General features: G+C 31.4%; 1 protein-coding gene and 1 pseudogene across 1 annotated transcript in view; both read right to left on the bottom strand.

Moving 5' to 3' along the window:
* The window catches only part of LOC120204493, a 90,999-nt pseudogene extending 74,820 nt beyond the window's left edge, over positions 1–16,179 (bottom strand).
* Positions 16,180–19,289: 3,110 nt separating this feature from the next.
* Positions 19,290–19,886, bottom strand: part of LOC120204482 (THO complex subunit 1-like) — a 32,653-nt gene continuing 32,056 nt past the window's right edge. The window contains 1 exon segment of the mRNA XM_039204563.1: positions 19,290–19,752. Coding sequence (XP_039060494.1) covers positions 19,507–19,752 — 246 coding nt within the window. The 3' untranslated portion in view covers positions 19,290–19,506.

Below are 19,886 nucleotides of genomic sequence, written 5' to 3'. Positions count from 1 at the left end.
TAGGAGTTGAATAAGAGAACTTTTGTTTTATCTGTATAGTTAGGTAATTCTTATATTCGATCTGAATGGGGTAAAAAGTCAGTAATTGAATGTAATTATGATGGTTCGTACAAGAAATTAGAAGTGGTTAAGGAATAATTTAAAGTTCAAAGATTATTTGGAAAAATATTTAACTCTAGGATCTCTAAATTCTATTTATCCTTGTTAAGAGTTTTAATACCGAAGTTACCTGGTTAAGGAATTACAGAAATGCCCTTAAAATGTAAAAATAGTTTGAGTTGACTCTGAATGAGAAAGAACCCTAAGAATTAATTCTTAAATAGATAAATTACTGATTTAATTATTGAAATCCTATTTTTGTATGGAAAATTCCTGATAATTCGTTAGTAACATCTGAGAAGGCATTTAACCTGGAAATCTCCGAGTTGAGCAAGTGCATGAAGAATATTTTATAAATGGTGCTATTTTGTCGGAATTATTTGAAAGGACTGAAGTAAATGATAAGTTTAAATTAAATAATAAGATCAGACAGAAGGAATGATTGAAATACCCTAGACCAGTAAAATGACCAAAATATCCTTGGATTGGAAATGACCCAAGAATATCACCAAGCCCATGAATAATTGGATACCATCAAGCTATGAAATGAATAGAATAAAACTGAGCACCAAAATGACCAAAATACCCTTATGTCCTAGACTAAGTAAATGTTTTGAATTAATTAAGGAATCCAAGTAAATATGGGTGTTGTACTACCCTTAAAAGTTATGGAACACAACTTAAGTGAGCCGATAAACCTTAATGATATGTGAGTACTTGAACGGCATAGATATTACTTGAATGTGTGTTTATCTTCTCAAGTTTGGCTTGATGATAATTTTGGAAGTATTCAGCTCATCTCAACTCTAGATCGCATTCAGTACTAAGAATTGGATATTTGTTCGACAAATCAACCACGAAGATCGAACTGAACCGAACGAAAGTACAATATGTATCCGAAATTCAGAAAATGTCTGATTTACTCTAAAAAACTCTGAAGTAACCGGGATAGACTTGACTGTTAAATGAAATAAGTAACCTCAATAACTAAGGATTAAATAAGTGATTTGGATGAGTCTGGAAACGTTAATGAACATACATGATGAAATGTTTTTTTATGGGTCATGAACTATAAATCAAGCACGTCAACATTTCATTATATCGTGGAAGCCTGAAAATGAAATAAAGAGCATTGGAATATCTATGGATAAGAATTTTATGTATAAAAATATAGATACCCTGGAGGGACAAAGAATTGACCAGTCAATAAGCATTATTTATGGGAACTATTCATATCGAGTAACTCGTTAATCCTATCAATCGACAAAGATTGTAAAATTCCTGAATCGTTGTTCTCCCTTATCAGCTTAAATCAGTCAGGTTATATCTGAAAATACAAGTAACTCAGATGTAAAGGATTCTGAATACCCTTTTGATTTTGTAGAGCTTCTGAAAAATGTATGAATAAGATATGATCCCGATAAGTCTCAATCTGAATAACTTATGATTTCATCTGTTATTGAACTCTCCAATAGTGATTCTAAATCCCAACATTCTATTGGTATACTGAAGATCCATGTTTCTCTGCCTGATAAGATTATTTTATACTTGAATAATATCTATAAACTCTGGTGTGTTCCCTACCCACATGAATATTTTATCTGATTTCTGATTTGAATTCTGTTCTGACATCTGATCTGAAATTTGTTCTATTTCCTGACCTGGATTATGTTCTGATACATGATCTGAATTATGTTTTGTTTTATGATATCTCCATTTATTGACCGTAAATGTTTTATTTGGGGGTATTATTGAAGGAAGTATATATGCAGGTTCCTTAGCTTTATGCTCAGGGCCTTACTTGGTGTGTTGGTGAGTGTATGGTTCTGGGGAACCTACACATTATGGTGTGTTCGTTTGGAGGGATTACTATGGTTTTTGATAAATGTTTTATGAGAGGGTGTTATTGGAGGAAGTTACCATTACCGTTACTGCAGGCTCCTCTGCTTTGTGCTCAGGGCCTTACTTGATGTGTTGGTGGTGTATGGTTCTAGGGAACCTACACATTATGGTGTGTACGGTCGGAGGGATTAATATGGTTTTTGAATTTTAAAAATATGTTTTAAAAAGATCTATATCTTTTCATTGTTTTATGGGAACACACTAGATAACCTAATTTAATCTCTTTAACCTATACATCCGAAATATTTCACTCTAAACTGAATATTATCTGTTACTACCTGAGATATCAATGGGACCTCAGCTCAGCCTAAAAAAATGTAGATATCTGAACCAATAAGGAAATATATGTTTATTTGTATCTTCACGTTCTTCAGCATCATCTGGTAGTTCTGTTTTACTGAGCTTTATGAAGCTCACTCTATTACTCACCATTGCAGGTTAAAAGAATCGTACCAGTGCATCTATCGACATCAGTAAAGAAATTCTTCCGGCGTTGCTTGTAGACTATGGTACATATGATTAGGGGGCATGTAAATGTATTTTGTTTTATATACGAGTCTAAAAATATGTTTTATTTCTGCATACTAATAAGTCATTTTATGAGTTACATGTTTTGACAAAAGTTTTAAATTTTCTGAGATTTTTATAGTGGGTCGCTCTGGTGGCCCTAATGTGATACTCCAGATTGGATCAAGTTACATGCATCGGTTTGAGGGGGTTACATGTCTTAACACTATAAGATGAAGGAGTTATGAGAGATTAAAGATTTAGAGTTTTTGAATGAAATCTTGGAATAGATTTCATAACTCGAATTGGAAGTTAAATTTGACTTGTCAATGGTTAAATTAAGAGATATGAAGTGATAGAAGTAAATTTAGAACAAGTGGGAAAATTTGTATAATTCTTGAAATTTATGTAGATGATAGGATTTTAAGATTAGAGATGTGAGAAATGGGTGTTAATGAGTTTGAGCATGTGTATGTGAGTTAGGAATATGAAAGGAGATGAAATATAAAGTATTTGAGTGGAAATGAAGTGATTTTCGGGCTCAAAAAGGAAAATCTGGGCAAAGTATATCGATACACATTCAATAGGTATCGATACATCAAGAATAAAATATGGGAAGATGTTCAAAGTGTACTGATACATTAAGGAGTGTATCGATACCCCCTTGAACAGGAAAACTTTTGAATGTAATTTGTGTATCGATACATAGGTAGTGTATCGATACACATGTTAAGGAATGTACCGATACACTATAGTGTGTACCCATACACTTATAAAGGAAAATGGAAATAATCTTTCTTTAGTCTAAGAAATGAAAATTAGAGTATGCCAAGTGGAATGTTGATATGTATATTATATGTGTGATTGTGTAGATATCAATCGAGAGCAATGTCTGGACAAGGTGTCAAGTAATAGCCATCAAGAAGAGATCAAGGAACGATATTAACTAGTGAGGCCAGGTGAGTGCATACTAGATAGTATATGGTGTTTAATGGAAATAAGACTTGCGATAAGTCTATTTCCTATAGTATTATGCATTAATGCATGAACATGAGCATGTGTTTTTTATGAGTGTCTGAGTTATATGTTAAAACTATAAGATGAAGGAGTTATGAGAGATTAAAGATTTAGAGTTTTTGAATGAAATCTTGGAATAGATTTCATAACTCGAATTGAAAGTTAAATTTGACTTGTCAATGGTTAAATTAAGAGATATGAAGTGATAGAAGTAAATTTAGAACAAGTGGGAAAATTTTTATAATTCTTGAAATTCTTGTAAATAATAGGATTTTAAGATTAGAGATGTGAGAAATGGGTGTTAATGAGTTTGAGCATGTTTATGTGAGTTAGGAATATGAAAGGAGATGAAATATAAAGTATTTGAGTGGAAATGAAGTGATTTTCGGGCTCAAAAAGGAAAATCTGGGCAAAGTATATCGATACACATTCAATAGGTATCGATACATCAAGAATAAAATATGGGAAGATGTTCAAAGTGTACTGATACATTAAGGAGTGTATCGATACCCCCTTGAACAGGAAAACTTTCGAATGTAATTTGTGTATCAATATATAGGTAGTGTATCGATACACATGTTAAGGAATGTACCGATACACTATAGTGTGTACCCATACACTTATAAAGGAAAATGGAAATAATATTTCTTTAGTCTAAGAAATGAAAATTAGAGTATGCCAAGTGGAATGTTGATATGTATATTATACGTGTGATTGTGTATTTATCAATCGAGAGCAATGTCTGGACAAGGTGTCAAGTAATAGCCATCAAGAAGAGATCAGGGAACGATATTGACTAGTGAGGCCAGGTGAGTGCATACTAGATAGTATATGGCGTTTAATGGAAATAAGACTTGTGATAAGTCTATTTCCTATAGTATTATACATTAATGCATGAACATGAGCATGTGTTTGTTATGAGTGTCTGAGTTATATGTTATTAGATGTGTGTAACATGATTTGTATGAATATATTCTAGTGTGATAAGACATAGGAACCGTTATAAGTGATATATATGTTTACATAAGTTATATGATATTGATATAATGAATGAGATGAATAGGTGACATAAGCTACCAACTAAAGAGTTATTTGATATATATATATAAATATATATGTACACATAGGATAACCAAGTACAAGTTATACTATATGGTAAATAATTACATAAGAAAGATTATGAGACTCTATGAGAATATTATATAAATTAAGGGACATAAATAGAAATGATGATATAAAACTATATGATAAGTATTATAAGAAAGTTTTATATATTTAATGGAAAATATAACATAGGAGTTATAGCGTAAAGAACTATAAAGCTAGATGGGATGATTGTAGGAGTCATGTGGAACTAAATTAAATAAATAGATTAACTTAGTATATGAATAATATGAGATAAGTGATGTAAATTATATGTTATGGTATAGGTTATAGTAACTGTATAAAGTTAGGATAGGGTAATAAACCATATAGATAGTTATGTGAAAAACTAGAAAAGTGAGATAAGATAAGTAGTATTTACTTATAGGGTAATATGAGATTGTATGACCTTAAGAAATCATTATGCTCAATTATTGTATAAGATGAGATATTGTATTACTATATAAATTATATGAAATAGTATAAATCTGGGACTACATGTTTATATATTAACTTGAGGAAGTGAAATAAGTCCAATGATATGGAAATTGTGTGATTATAGTATATGTGATATGCAATATGTGGCAATGATATATAGGAATATACAAGAATGTTATATGATATAAGATTGATGATTACACATACATATGATACGTGACAGAAGAGAAGAAATATGTGATTATGAATAAAATGATATGTTTATGTGAATTATATGGAAGTGAACTAGATGACTATATGATCATATGAAAATATGATAAAGGGCTATGTGAATGAATTATGTGACATGAACTTGTGAATGTATAATAAGATAAATTAAAATGCCCATGTTATGTGTTATAAGAGTTAGGGGTATAGTTGGTATGCCAAGAGTCGAGGGTTCTACGTGGTCCTTCGGAACATATAAGTAATTCTGTGGAATATATATGTGGTACATCGGTACACTTATTTGGTCCATTGTATTATGTATATGGTTCTTATGGAGTGGTCCTTCGGGACATAGTGGTCTTTTGGGAAATAGTGGTCATTCGGGACAAATTTAGTGCCCCTAATGGGAATTATACGAGCTGTGGTAATAGCTTATGTGCACAACCTCTATGTACTCACATACCTTAAGTTCTTAGAAGTATACATGGGCCTTAATGAAAATAAATAAATCAATTGATATTATGTCTGTCCAGTTGTGAAATGATATATATGCTTGATGATGTGTGTAGTAATGTCATGAATATGCTCATATGATAAAAAGGAATTAATGATCATGATAATATGATAAGGATAGGAACAAAGATAATTATATATGTGAATGTTGGATTTGATATATGAAAGAATATATGTTGTGTATGATATGATAGAATTAATTGTTCATGCATGATTATAAGTTAGAGTTTCCATTATATGTTTATATGCATCACTAAGTCATTGACTTAGCATGTGAATGTTTCACACGTAGGTTGGAAAGCGAGAAGAAAGGCTAAGAGGAGCGAGACATGTCAATCACTCCTTTACGAAGTTCAGATCATAAAAGAATTTTTAATCATGTGTACCTTGTTATATTTAGTTGGCATGTACTAAGATAAATAAGTTGAATGTGCTCTGATAGGTTTTATAAAATTGAATGATTTTTAATTAATATAAAGTAGCCACTTTCTTGAACTATGAACTTAAATTTTAGCCATTTTATAAAGAAAAGCGTTTAAAAAGTCAATGTGACATCTCGGACTCGGATTCAGGTCGTATACGAGTTGGGGGTGTTACAGAAACAATCTCAAAGGAGACAAGTAATATACTTGTTCCTGCATGTGAAGGAAAAGCCTTTAGAAGATCTGATCGTTCACTTCAGGATGTTGATTCTCCAAAGATGCCTCAATATTCTTTCTTCAGAACTGATTCTAAGAATGAGCTTTATGTTTATGAACCACATGTCAACTACCAAGATCCACTCTAGAGAAATTGTCTTGTTTGAAATACATTTTTCTTCTTCTTTTTCTTTCAAAATATCACTTAAACGAATTTTGAAAATATTTAATCAAAGATTTTGAAAAATATTGCCCCTTTTTAGAATTCACAATTGAAACAAATCGTAAAACAAGGGTTCATTGGATATCAAAGAATTAAATACACTTTTAATCCTTCAGTAAATTATAGTTATTTTACAAGTGTCAAGATTATTGCTATCTTTGAGGTAAGGTTAAGTAAGGAGAGGATAAAATGTCCCAGGTTGTTATTTTTGGTCAAAGGTTTGGTATTCTCATTTCTTTGATGTTCACTGATCTGATGGAGTAGCTTCTATACTCATCTATTGGAAGTGTTCTCCGACTCCCAGCTTTCATGATCTCATTCAGGTTGTGCGATGCCTTATCAAGGGATTTGTGAGATCGCCTCCTATACAACAGTTGCACCATCTTTATATTCGAGCCACCTTTTCAGGTTTTCAACTCGAATCCTCCTTTGGTTTCAAGATGTTATTTAGAATTTATATCTTGAACCCCCTTTGTTATTTTTTTCATATATCATGCATTAAATATTTTAGAAAACCTTTTGTAAATAAAAGATTAATCTTGATGGGCGAGATGAGATATGAAGATAGTCTCTTCTGTTTAGAAATCCATGTATGATAAAAAGCTACTTTTAAGGAACGTAATATAGGCTATGATTCACAGTTATGAAAAAAGGGATAAATAGGCCCAAACAAGTGTTTAAGGGTAATTGAACCAAGGATCAATTCCTTTTGTTGCCTTTAATCTTGTCTTGCTCAATTTGAATCTGCTTGTATGACTCTTTTAATTTCTTTGGATGCTCTATGACCTTCTGGTGAATTGATTTTGGAATGATTGTGATTGATCAATTTCATAGTTTGAAGCTTGATGTGCCATTTGACTCGAATGACTCTTTGCATGTGCTTCTTGTCCCTTTTTCTTTGTTTTTTCTTTGTTTTGATTTGTTCTTCGCACTTTACATTTATTCACCTTTCGATATCTTATCTGGATTGATACTCTTCACTAATGCGAGTAGATTTCCTTCACCTTGCCTCCCAATGTAGAGGGTGATCCTTGGTTAGGGTTGAATCAGAAAAAAAAATATAAATTAGGCTCAAATGGGACACAAGGGATATATTTTATCCTTTTGTGAAGGGATAATGAAAGAAAGTCGTTCATCATTTCATACACAGAAGTCCTTGCATAAGAGGTATCCCCAGAGGGATAGATTTTCAGGATTAATTTTTATTCACATGAAAATAATTAATGCATGATAGATTTTTTTTAATTATTTTTCATTTTTCTGCTTCTTGCTTTTAGCATGTCTCAATTGTTCAAGCTCATCTTTAGGAAGTTGAGTCGAGATGCCCCACGTTGTGTCTTCTTGGAGGAAGATTTATGTTCAAGTGAACATCTTGTACTCAATGCCTTCAGGTTATATTAGTAAAAGAAAATGTCGGTTTTACATCTAAGAAGACGATGGTATGACTTTATTGGCTCATGGAAAGGTATGTGTATGACTTTTTGTGTATCGAAAAGATAAAGGCAATGTTTCAAAGTCTCAAATAAGGGTAATGTCAAAATTTGGTCTTTTGGTAGTGACCATGAATTATTTTGGGTAAAGAATCGGGAGGTTTTTTTTTGGATGAGATAAAAAAGGTCTAATTTTGTCATTTGTAAAAAAATCTATAATTCTTGAAGGACCAAAAGAATCTACAATTCATTCAATATTCAAAGAACTAAAGATTAAAATTCGTTCAATTATTCAACCTTAGAAGGTAACATAATTTCAATCATTAAAAGATTAAGCAAATAGGGAAGACATAACAAAAACGAGTTCAAACAAAACAATACTCTCAATGCAATTGGTAGATGCAATGGCTTCTCTTGATTAGAATTAGGATGCCCCATCATTATTTGAATGTCCATGCCCCTGAATCAATCAGATTCTGGATCTTGCACTTCAGTGCCTTACAGTTCTCAGCGGAATATCCCGAGCTTCCTATGTGATAGCTACATATGATATCAACATCGTAGACCTCGGGAAATGTGGATTCTTTTCTCGGATCATCCTGGAATTCTCAACCTACAATCAACTGAATAGGCTCCCACCGCACTGATTTCAACTTCTTTCTTTACTTGTTCAAATCTTGCTTCTATTCTCAATGTGGTCACGTGATCAGGATCACTTATATCGAATTCTCTATGAATTAATCCTCATGTTTTCATGAACAATGCATGTAAAAATGTTTGAATGAATGCCTATGCAGAATGCAATGATGCAAATGCATATGTAAAAATGTTGACCCCAATGATAAATATCATAGAACAATTTTCACGAGAGATAAAAGCCTTCACATTACAATATATTCCATTTTACAGACATGTTTTCACTTATGTTGAGTCTGAAATGGATCACTGCTTCGTCTCGAATCTTCATCCTTGAAAATGATGTCCCTCAAATGCTCTATAACCTAACTAGGTTAATGCCCCTGCAGTGCTAAAGTCAGTGTGTCGCTCTTTGGTAGTTTGCGATGAAATGATCGTAAATAAGAACCTACTGTTGGATTACTCCTCGAACTAGTGGATCACCATTTCAATTTTGAATGTTGCACGATCTTCGAGCAAGTCTCATTCTTATACTCTGAACTTCTTTTAGCTCTCAGTGCATGTCTGTGTATATTACTGCTTGATTGAAAACTTTTATCTCTTCTTATGAAAATTTTCTCTTGAATATCCCCTTGCAGATCAACACTTTCGTATTATGTCATGGCGATGCAATGCAATGCGAAGAAGGTAAAACTGACACGAACAAAAGAGAGAGAAAATGAGTTAGTAAAAGCAAGATAATCAATAGAGTTAAAAGATGTTATTTACAGATAAATATAACACCTACCCAATCATGATATATACCCCGAACATGCTTTTATTAGATAGTAATACTACCCGGACATGCTTTCTACCCGAAATAATTTATTTTCAAGAAAATAATCCTAACCACATGGTATCTAGTTTGCATGATGTTATTCAACAAAATTTAAAGAAAAAAGGAAAGGTTCAAAAACGCTCATCTTTTGTGTACACCTATTTTGTGTACCTACTGACGGACAGAGGTTCGGTATGATTATACCTAGGGTGACCGTTCTATGGTTCACTACATGCATGGTTTCGGTTCTATGATGAAAGGGTACCCAAATTATCCTTGATGTTGGTGCCCCCTTGGGCTGCTAAACCCTCGATCCTCACCCATTACAATTTTCAAATGGAACAAGTTCAATTCGAGGGGATTCACTGCCTTATACCCATACGAGTAATAAATCCTTACGAAGGTATAAGGTATGTATCCCATGGGTTATTTGCTAAACCACGTACGAAGAATTAATTCTTACGAGAGTAAAGCATTCACCCCGACTTATTTGTATCGAAGATCGGGTCTAGAGCTTATATTATGCAAATGCACGTGATGTGTATGAGGAGGAACGTACCAACCTTTGACTCAAAAGGAAACGAAAACACTTGACAAAACTTTGATCAAAGTTGAAATATGAAATAAAACGTTAGTACGATAAACACACAAAAATTAGAAAAATTTCAATAAATAGATCATAAGCTAACTATAGACTCGAACTGATAATTTCCACTACAACAACAATATGCAAGTGACTTGCAGACTGACTCTAAAAAAACACCGCCAAGCTATCATAACCATTTTCTCTTAAAAACAATTAAATATTTTTTTTTAAATAATTATGACTTTTATTTTAAAATTTTGGTTGTTTTAAATTGATTTGTATAAAATTGAAAGGAGTCGTCATCGACCTTTGGGCTAGGTAGGTTGATTACCTAAAAACGTCTTTTAAAAAAAATTTAAGAAAAAACGTTTTTTAGGCAAAAAACTAGTATGTGTTTACAAAGATTCAATGTAATGGGTCAGGGAGTCGGTTACGTGTGGGGAATGATAAGCACCCCCACAGCGCCCAAAAATTGGTATTGAATCGGTTACACGTTGTCATAATGGTGTGGAACTTATAAATCAAATATAAAATTAAATTATAATCCATTTATTAAATTTTGATTAACTTACTTCGAATTAATTATTTAAAAGAAAATCCTTTTACTCGATAAGAAATCTTAAAACTTGCAATCCTCTGTTGGGAAAGCTATCTTAACCATTTCTGATTCGTAAAAGAATATTCTATATTATAATATACAAAAGATGTATATCGAATAAAAATTGCATATCAACATTTTGCATAAAATAAATTGCTATTTGAATAACAAAAAAAATTAGTTAGTAAAATAAACAAAATTTATTTCAAGTCCCCATGTCGTTAAAATGTCATATCGGATCGCACCACTTCGACCAAGTGATACTTTCCACGCTCATTCTACACATACGTGTTCTTTAAATATATTCGAGTAATATTAATATTTAAGGAAATACAATAAAAACAAATGTGATTGGAAACATGCGAAATAAAATATTTACTATAAATAGGACCAAACTTACAATATATATGTAAAATATATACATATGTAAAGGACTAAAATAAAAACAAATCATTTCACATCAAAATATAAATAACCAAATAAACATATTAGAAAATTTAAGGGACCAAACTGTTACAAATAGAAATTTGAGAGGCTAAATCACAAATACAAATAAACCATATCCACAACCAGATACAGTAAATAAAATGGGTACCATAAATGAAAATAACCCAAAAATAATGTAAGGGACCAAAATCAACTCAACCAGAAACATGAATGAATAAACAGTAAATAAAAATAATCTAGAGCCAAGAACTAAAATATTAAACATTACATGTACTAGAAATGTAAATAACCATGAATAATATAAAGGACTGAAATAAAATAAACCAGATACATAAAAGACCAAACAATAATTAAACCAAATGCCAAGCAGTGACTAAAATAAAAAATTTACAAATGTCATGACCAAAATCAAATATTAACAAAAATGCATAATCTGTAAAATGGACTTAAATGTAAAAATTAAAAGATAAGAGCTCAACATAAGATATCATAAAAGTTTCATTAATGGCGTAAACAGACTATTACAAACGGAGAATGACATAAATGGCTATTAGACCCTAACCAGAAAACATGATGGGAGTGGAGCAAAACGGTATTGTTCTGGTCCGAGTATATAAGCCCAAATCAAGGCTAAAATCTCTCATCTCCCTCATTTCCTCTCCTTCTCAAAAACACAGAGAGAGAGAGAGAGAGTTATAAAACTCTCTCAACTCCCCTCGACAGGGAGAGAGAGGTAGCCGGCAGCCGCGACGGCTCACGGTGATTGGAGGGAGTAAAAAAGTCCCAGAATACTTCTCTCAACTCCCTAAACTCGAAACCCAACTTCATTTCACCTAAAATGCCTTTTAAAACCCTATATATACCGTGTACCTTTCAATATCAACAAGAAAATGGAGTCCTTTGAACTTCCAACCCCATGAACAAATGTATGTATCTTCTCTTCTCTCTTTTCTTATTTTATGTTTTTCTTACTGTCTTTTTTCTTTCCCCTGATTTTTCCATTCGTTGTTTGTTTCTCTCAACCCTGAATGATTCCGTTCTTCTCTCTCTGTCTTTCCCTTCTTTTATTTGATTGCATCTGTGATCTTTGATAGATGGCCTCCGTTTTTTAGATAATAGGGCATGAGTGCCTTACCCTTGCTTCTGACAAAGCCCTGATCTCATCGGGATATCAATGTGATTTGCTTTTTTTTATAATTTTTTCTATGATTCTTGTATTTCTTTTCCACTGTTGATTGACTTCTTTTCTATGTAGATGAAACGGCGGCGTCAGAAATGGCAACAGCAGCAATCAGGCGATGGTAGTCTATAAGGGTTAAGGTTTTAAAAACCCTAAATAACTATTGATCTGGACCATTAATTTGGGGTACGATCCAACGGCTGGGATGAAGGAGGCTGAAAGAGATAGGGTGAATACCCTAATCTATTGGGCTTTGGGTCAAATCCGGTCTGATGTTGGGTCGGGTCAACTGTTAGGCCCAAACCAGGTGGGATTATCTATTGGGTCACTTGTTGGGTCATGGGCTTGCTATTCGTAATTGGGTCTGGCTCGGGTCATCCGGGTTGGATCTTGGGTTGGGTTGATTTTCCTAGTGGGTTATTGTAACACCCCCAACCCGTACCTGACCCGAATACGAATCTAAGGTGTTACATTAACTTTTCAAAACGTTTTTCTTTTAAAAAGTAAATAGAGAATTTCAAATTTCCATTTAAATAAAAGATGAATAATTTACATTAATTAAAAACAATTGGTTTTACAAAACATATCAAAGCATATTCAATTTAAATCTCTTAGTACATGCCAACTACATTTAATATAACAAAATACATATGGTTCAAAACTCTTTTATGATCTAATCTTTGGAAATGAGAGGCTAACATGTCTTACTCCTCTTTGCTCCTTAGTCTTATCGAAACCTACGTGTGAAACATTCACACGCTAAGTCTATGAATTAGTGAGACATATAAAACATTTAATGTAATATTAACTACTAACAATGCATAGACATTTTATTCTATTATCTCATACAAACCATATATTCTTTCATGTAATATATATATACATGCATATATATCATCATCTACTTTCTTAACATTGTCATATATCATTTTTCATTAATCTCTCTTATAACCTAAATCTTATACTTAATAATTATACACCTCATACATTTCCTACAACCAAAACATACCACATCATATAATTCATGTAATACCTTTCACATCACAAAGCATATGCATCACGTACGATGTGTTTGTTTTTATATTTCTTTATTTTCCCATGTATACTTCTGAGAACTAAAGATATGTGAGTACATAGAGGTTGTGCACATATGTTGTCACCACATCTCATATAAGGCCCCAATAGGGGCATGCAAAATTTTATCCCGAAGGACCTCATGTATGTCCCAAATTACTTCGTATAGATGTCCAGAAAGACCACATATATGTCCCAAAGGACCACATATAACATATATGTCCTGAAGGACAACATATAACCCTCGACTCTTGGCATGTCAACTATACCCCTAGCTCTCTTATCACGTAACATGGGCTTTATCACTTATGTCATTTCACATATTCATATAGACATGTGGTTCACTTACACTTAAAACATTTTCATATGATTCACATTCACATATCACATAGTTTATCACATATGCTTGTATTCTTTTTCACATAATCACATAGTCATATAATATCTCATATGTTCATACATATACATTTTCTCATATATCTCATATCATGTCTCATGTAACCACATATGTCTTATCTCATAACATATAGTTTATGTTTTGTTCTTTTATGTCTTCTCATAGACATATATTTACATAGCTCATCACATATACATAACTTATATCACATTTTCATGTATCACATATATCTTGTCACATAACTTATCTATTATGATCTTATAATTACATATCTTATATTATATTCTCATATTATCACATAATAGTATATTTACATAAATCATATAGCACATATAAGAATATATCAACACATATAATCATGCATACATACAAATCATGTTATTCACATGCTTGTATTTATGACTTCATACACTATAATTATAGGAAATATACTTATCGAAAGTCCAATTTCCATATAATCCTATATCAAAATAAGATGCACTCACCTAAGCCTCACTAGTCCAGATCGTGCACTTATATCTTCTTGCTCGATCTTATCTCGTTGACCTATCATATACTCGTTTCTGATCGATATCTACACAATTATACAATTGATATGCAAATCAGAATTCTAAGTATCATAATTCGATCCTTAATAATCCAAGCTAAAAGAAAGGCTTAATACAATTTTCCACTTTGAGTAGTATCGGTACCCCATGTATGGTACTGATACTTCCCTAGCTGTGGTATCAATATCGAGCCTGGGTATCGATACCTTTTTTCGATTTTGTAATCCTTATTTCAAAATTGTATCGATACATGCCTTATGGTATCAGTACCCTTGGTATCGATACTACCCTTTAAGTATCGATACCCCTTGAATAACTTGTCAAATTTTGGTTTATGGTATCGATACTTTTCAACCAGTATTGATACCCACACCCCAAATTTCACTCATTTACCTTTGAAGTATCGGTACTGAATGAATCAATATCGATACCCATAGCCCATAAATCACTTTTTAAACCCGAAATTTACCAATATCAGCTTAAACCCTTCATTTCTTACTCCCTTTCATACCCTTAAATTCAAATACACATACTCAAATCAATTTATATTCATATAACACACCCTTATCTTCGAAAACCCATCCTATATCTTGAAACCAAGAATCCTACCAATTTTCCAACATGCTCTAATTTCAATTCTAACACTTCATACTTCTTAATTTAACCGATGACAAGTCAATTTTAGTCTCAAATTCTACTTACTCACTCTTTTTCACAAATTCTCTTAAAGACTTCTTATATTCAATCTCTTATAACTCATTCATCTTTGAGTTTTAAACAACCTTAATCTTTCCTTTAGCTTATATATCACCCAAAGACTAAAACCAAACTTAAAATCAAGAAATAACCACCTTACCCAGAGTTCACTTTTGAAATGAAGCTCAAGGGAAGAGAATAAGATAATCAGGTTCCAAACTTATCTTTTTCATTTCTTCCATTCCACGTGTTAATATCATTTATAAAGGAAAGATAAAAATCCTTCCTTTGAAAAGACCAATTTATCCTTACTTCAATCAATATTTACTAAACCATCCTTCACAAAATATACCCAATTAAGCCCCTAAACTTTTCAATTTTTTGAAATCATACCTCAAAGTTTTAAAACTTACATTTTAATCACTAGCCCTGTTTTTGGGATGTTACAGTTATGCCCTGGGTGCTAGGCTTGTATCAGTGGGCTTCGTTTGTTGGGCCTGGATTGGTTTGTAATTGGCTTGCCAAAATAATGTAGTTAATATAATAATAATAATAATATTTTTTAGACCCAAACAAAAACGGGTGTATACACATGTTACTTAAAATAGAACCATCTTTTACCACAAACTGAGGCAACTCTTAAAAAAATCCACAATACTGCAAAACATAAGAAAAAATCATTGTCATTGAAACATTTACAGATCAGAAAAAACTATCATTGTGTATATAAAATTAACAACATCATACTTCAGCTTTGTAGCTCTCAATAACTGGTATAACGAAAACCCACTTTTGTCAGACTTATGTTGCATATTTCCTCAATTTTTTCGCTCAGCCGCTTGAGCGAATATAAAACAAATGAAAACCAAAATCGCTCTTCTTCTTCCAGCTAATCCAGAATAAACGCAACAAAGTTAGTTCATCTAAAAGCAATTCACTTTAGTAAATTTCCATAAAAAGGAAGTTAAAGAAAACCACCGTCCCACTCCCAATTGCCGAAACATTTGAGGGTAAAAGGTGTTTTGTTTCTTTGAATAGCTTCATAGCATTTGAGCAAGCTTTATAGCATTTGAGCAAGCTTTCTCATCCAGAGATAACCCATTATGGAAACCATGAAAACAAAACACTAAAAAACCACACACACAAAGAAACAAGTATTGGAAATAATACCTACCTAAAAGAACACATCACTACCTTGCACAAATCAGCAAACCTAGCTTCAATGGCATCGCCACTCGTGCTACCAGAAGTTGTTACTGAAGGCCTCATGTCTTCCATATTCATCAATCTCCTAAAAGTATATTTGAATCCCTTCGACAGATCTAACTATAAACTTATAATCAGCATATTCAAGATTAAGCAAGCTATCAAAGTCACCAATTATCAAAAGAAATAAAGTCACTATAAAATTTTATTTTTAAGAAATTTACAAATACACAACATCAACTTAACCCTCCGCTGCAAAATAAAAGTGTATGCCCAAATTTTCAAATTTTTTAGCTATCATACAAGGAAAAATATCATTTATACTTCTGGAAATGGCGAATTAATTTTGAAGATCTCAACTGAAAAAGTTAAAACACAAGTAAAGAAAACTTACAAAATTCAAGCTTGAAGTCGTTTGGAATCTTGGATCTACAGATTTAACAGATCCAAACAAGAAAAACCCTAGCTCCTAATCTACCACCAAAGACACAGCGTTTTAAACGGATCGAGGAGAAAAAAACCTAGTATGAAAGAATATAATAATAATTTCTTCTTATTTTTCTAATTTTAGTTAAGAACAAAAGAACCCTAGAATTTTCTCTTTTAATTTTTTCCTTTTGGGGAACCAAGGGATCTTTCCTCTTAAGCGCGGGAAAATCAACTATCATTAATTAATCACTCATATTGTTACAATAGAAAATATTATAAACTTATATAATTTTTTAGGTTAAATAAAATAATATTTTAGATTAAAAATCACCTTAAATTAATTAATCACTCATATTGTTCAAGACATCTTTTACGATATTCATGAAAAGTGTACTACATCAGCCCTTTTTTTATCATTCAATAAAATATTCTCATTTAAGGTGAATCTACGGTAAGACACCTAACTTAAATTAATTAGTCGAAAACCAAATTTATTAGAGCAATTTATAACAAATCTGATATCAACTTAGTTTCTTATCGACCATTAATATTCATGGGCGCAACCAAAATTTTTACCATGATTGATAACATTTTCAGCTTTCAACTTATTTCGTTACTATCCTTATTTTGATGAACTCATTTACTAAATTCCGGTAATATTTTCAGTCGAAATTGAATTTGTTAAAGCAACTTATAAAGAACCCGATCTCAACTTACTTTCTTATCGAAAGCTAACAATCATGGGCGCAATCGGATTTCTTATCACAATTGATAACATTTTCAGCTTCCAACTTATCTTGTTACTCTCCTTATTTTGATGAACTCATTTACTAAACTCCAGTAATATTTTCGGTTGAAACCGAATTTGTTAAATCAACTTATAACAAACCCGATCTCAACTTATTTTCTTATCAAATGCTAACAATCATGGGAGCAACCAGATTTCTTACCGCGGTTGATAACATTTTCTCCTTTCAACTTATTTTGTTATCGTACTTCTTTTGATGAACTTTTTTGCTAAACTTCGATAACATTTTAGGTCGAAACTGGATTTGTTAAAACAACTTATAAAAATTCCAATCTCAACTTATTTTCTTATTGAACACTAATAATTATGGACGCAACCAGATTTCTTACCACCCAATCTCAACTTATTTTCTTATTGAACACTAATAATTATGGACGCAGCTAGATTTCTTACCACAATCGATAATATTTTACTTACAATCGTAACATGTCGCCGTTTATTAACCTTAATTTAACCGCCACATAACAGATCGTCCCCATCCAATGGCTCAAATTCAACCGCGTCTTATTTTAAGTTAGGGTCTGTTTGTTTAGCTGTAATTGGTTTTCCGGAAAATGAATTACTAGAATTTGAATTACTGGAATTTGAATTCTGGAAAATGAATTACATTTCTGGAAAACATTCCGTAAAATGAATTACATTTTTCTGAAAAATATCTGGAAACGTTTTATGATATTTGGAAGATGTTATTTAAACCCTTTTCCACTAGTTGAAGAGTTTTTTAAAAATTATTTATTACAAATATTAAATGTAATAAATAATATTATTTATCATAAAACTTAATATTATTATTTTAAAATATTAAAATAATTTATTTATTATTAAATATTATTTTTATAATTTTATTAATAAAAATAATAATTTTTGTATATTTTAGTGAAATAAAATATTATAAATTATATTAATTATTTATTAAAGTAATAGTGTTATATTATATTTTAAAAATATTAATTAGTATATTTTAAATATCTTTATTAAAATATTATTAAAATATATAAATAATATTATTCATTATTAAATATATAATTTTTTTATTATATATTATTAAAATAAAAATATAATATCTTATATTATTATAATATAATTGTTTATTTTATATAATATTAAAAATGTTATATTATATTATTATAAATATTAATAAATAAATAAATAAATAATATTTTGATGAAAATAATATTAAAATATTTTATTAATATTAAATTCATAAAATAAAATTATTTTAAGTATTTATCATTTGAAGTGAAAAATTCGGAAAATAACTTGCGAAAAATAAATCCGTAAGTCATTTTACAAAAAACACAGAAAATTCTGTTACTATGAAAATAAATTACATTCCGAAAAACCAATTACGTTAAACAAACTTGAGAAAACATTTTTCGAAAAACAAATTACGTAAAACAAACACGAAAATTCGGAGAAAACCAATTCCGTAATTCTAATTACGACAAACAAACACACCCTTAGTTCACCAGACTTTTCCGCTGGTTAGACACGTTGGGCCATACGACTTACGCCTTTACATTATTACCCCTTTAGCCCATTTACATTTTATTTTACAATCATACTTCATAAAAAAACATTTTTAATTATTAAAAATTGAATTGAGGTTTTGGTCAAAGAATTGGAATTAAATCAGAATGAAAAAATTTTAAATTAATTTCCACTAACTCAAACATTTATTATTTATATAATAAAAACTATAATTCAATTTAGTTCAAATAATTATGATTTTTCACTAACACAATTTTTACTCAGTTCTAAACATCAATTCCCCCCCCCCCAAAAAAAAAAAGAACTTTAAGGGCAATAATTACAGAATTTAAAGTTCAAACTAGGATCGAAGTCCAGTCATATACTCCATTTAAAAAAATTGCGCAACATCTAGTGTTAAGAAACTTGATGAACAACTAGAAAGCACAAAATGTTCCTTCATACCTTGAATCTCATCCTACATGATCGTATTCGGCTTACGGGTCCGTCTCACCATCTATCATCCCGGTCTCTACTTCAGCGTCTGCTTCTACTTGTCCAGCTTCTTGCCCAACATCTATATCGGGGCTTTGCTTTTGATGTTCATCTGGTTCTGGAGTTGGGGTGCCCCCTTGGGAATTATTTCCCGTTGCCGCAGAGACATCAGTATCAATCACTGCTATAGAGGCCTCCATATCAGCTCTGCTTCCTTCTCCCTCAATCTCACTTGCCGGTGTTGCAATCTACACGAAAGCCAAATAAACGAAAAGATTTTTTTATATAAAAAAAGTAGAAACAAAACTGAATGACCTGTTAAAATAATATTCATCTTTTCGGATCGAAAGTGCCATAAAAGTGTTTCTACTTTCTGTATCCA

Source organism: Hibiscus syriacus, unplaced genomic scaffold, assembly GCF_006381635.1.
Source record: "Hibiscus syriacus cultivar Baekdansim isolate YM2019G1 unplaced genomic scaffold, ASM638163v2 tig00000340_pilon, whole genome shotgun sequence".
Lineage (NCBI taxonomy): Eukaryota > Viridiplantae > Streptophyta > Magnoliopsida > Malvales > Malvaceae > Hibiscus > Hibiscus syriacus.
The sequence above is the reverse complement of the archived record's forward strand: the minus strand, read 5'-3'. Positions and strand labels throughout refer to the sequence as shown.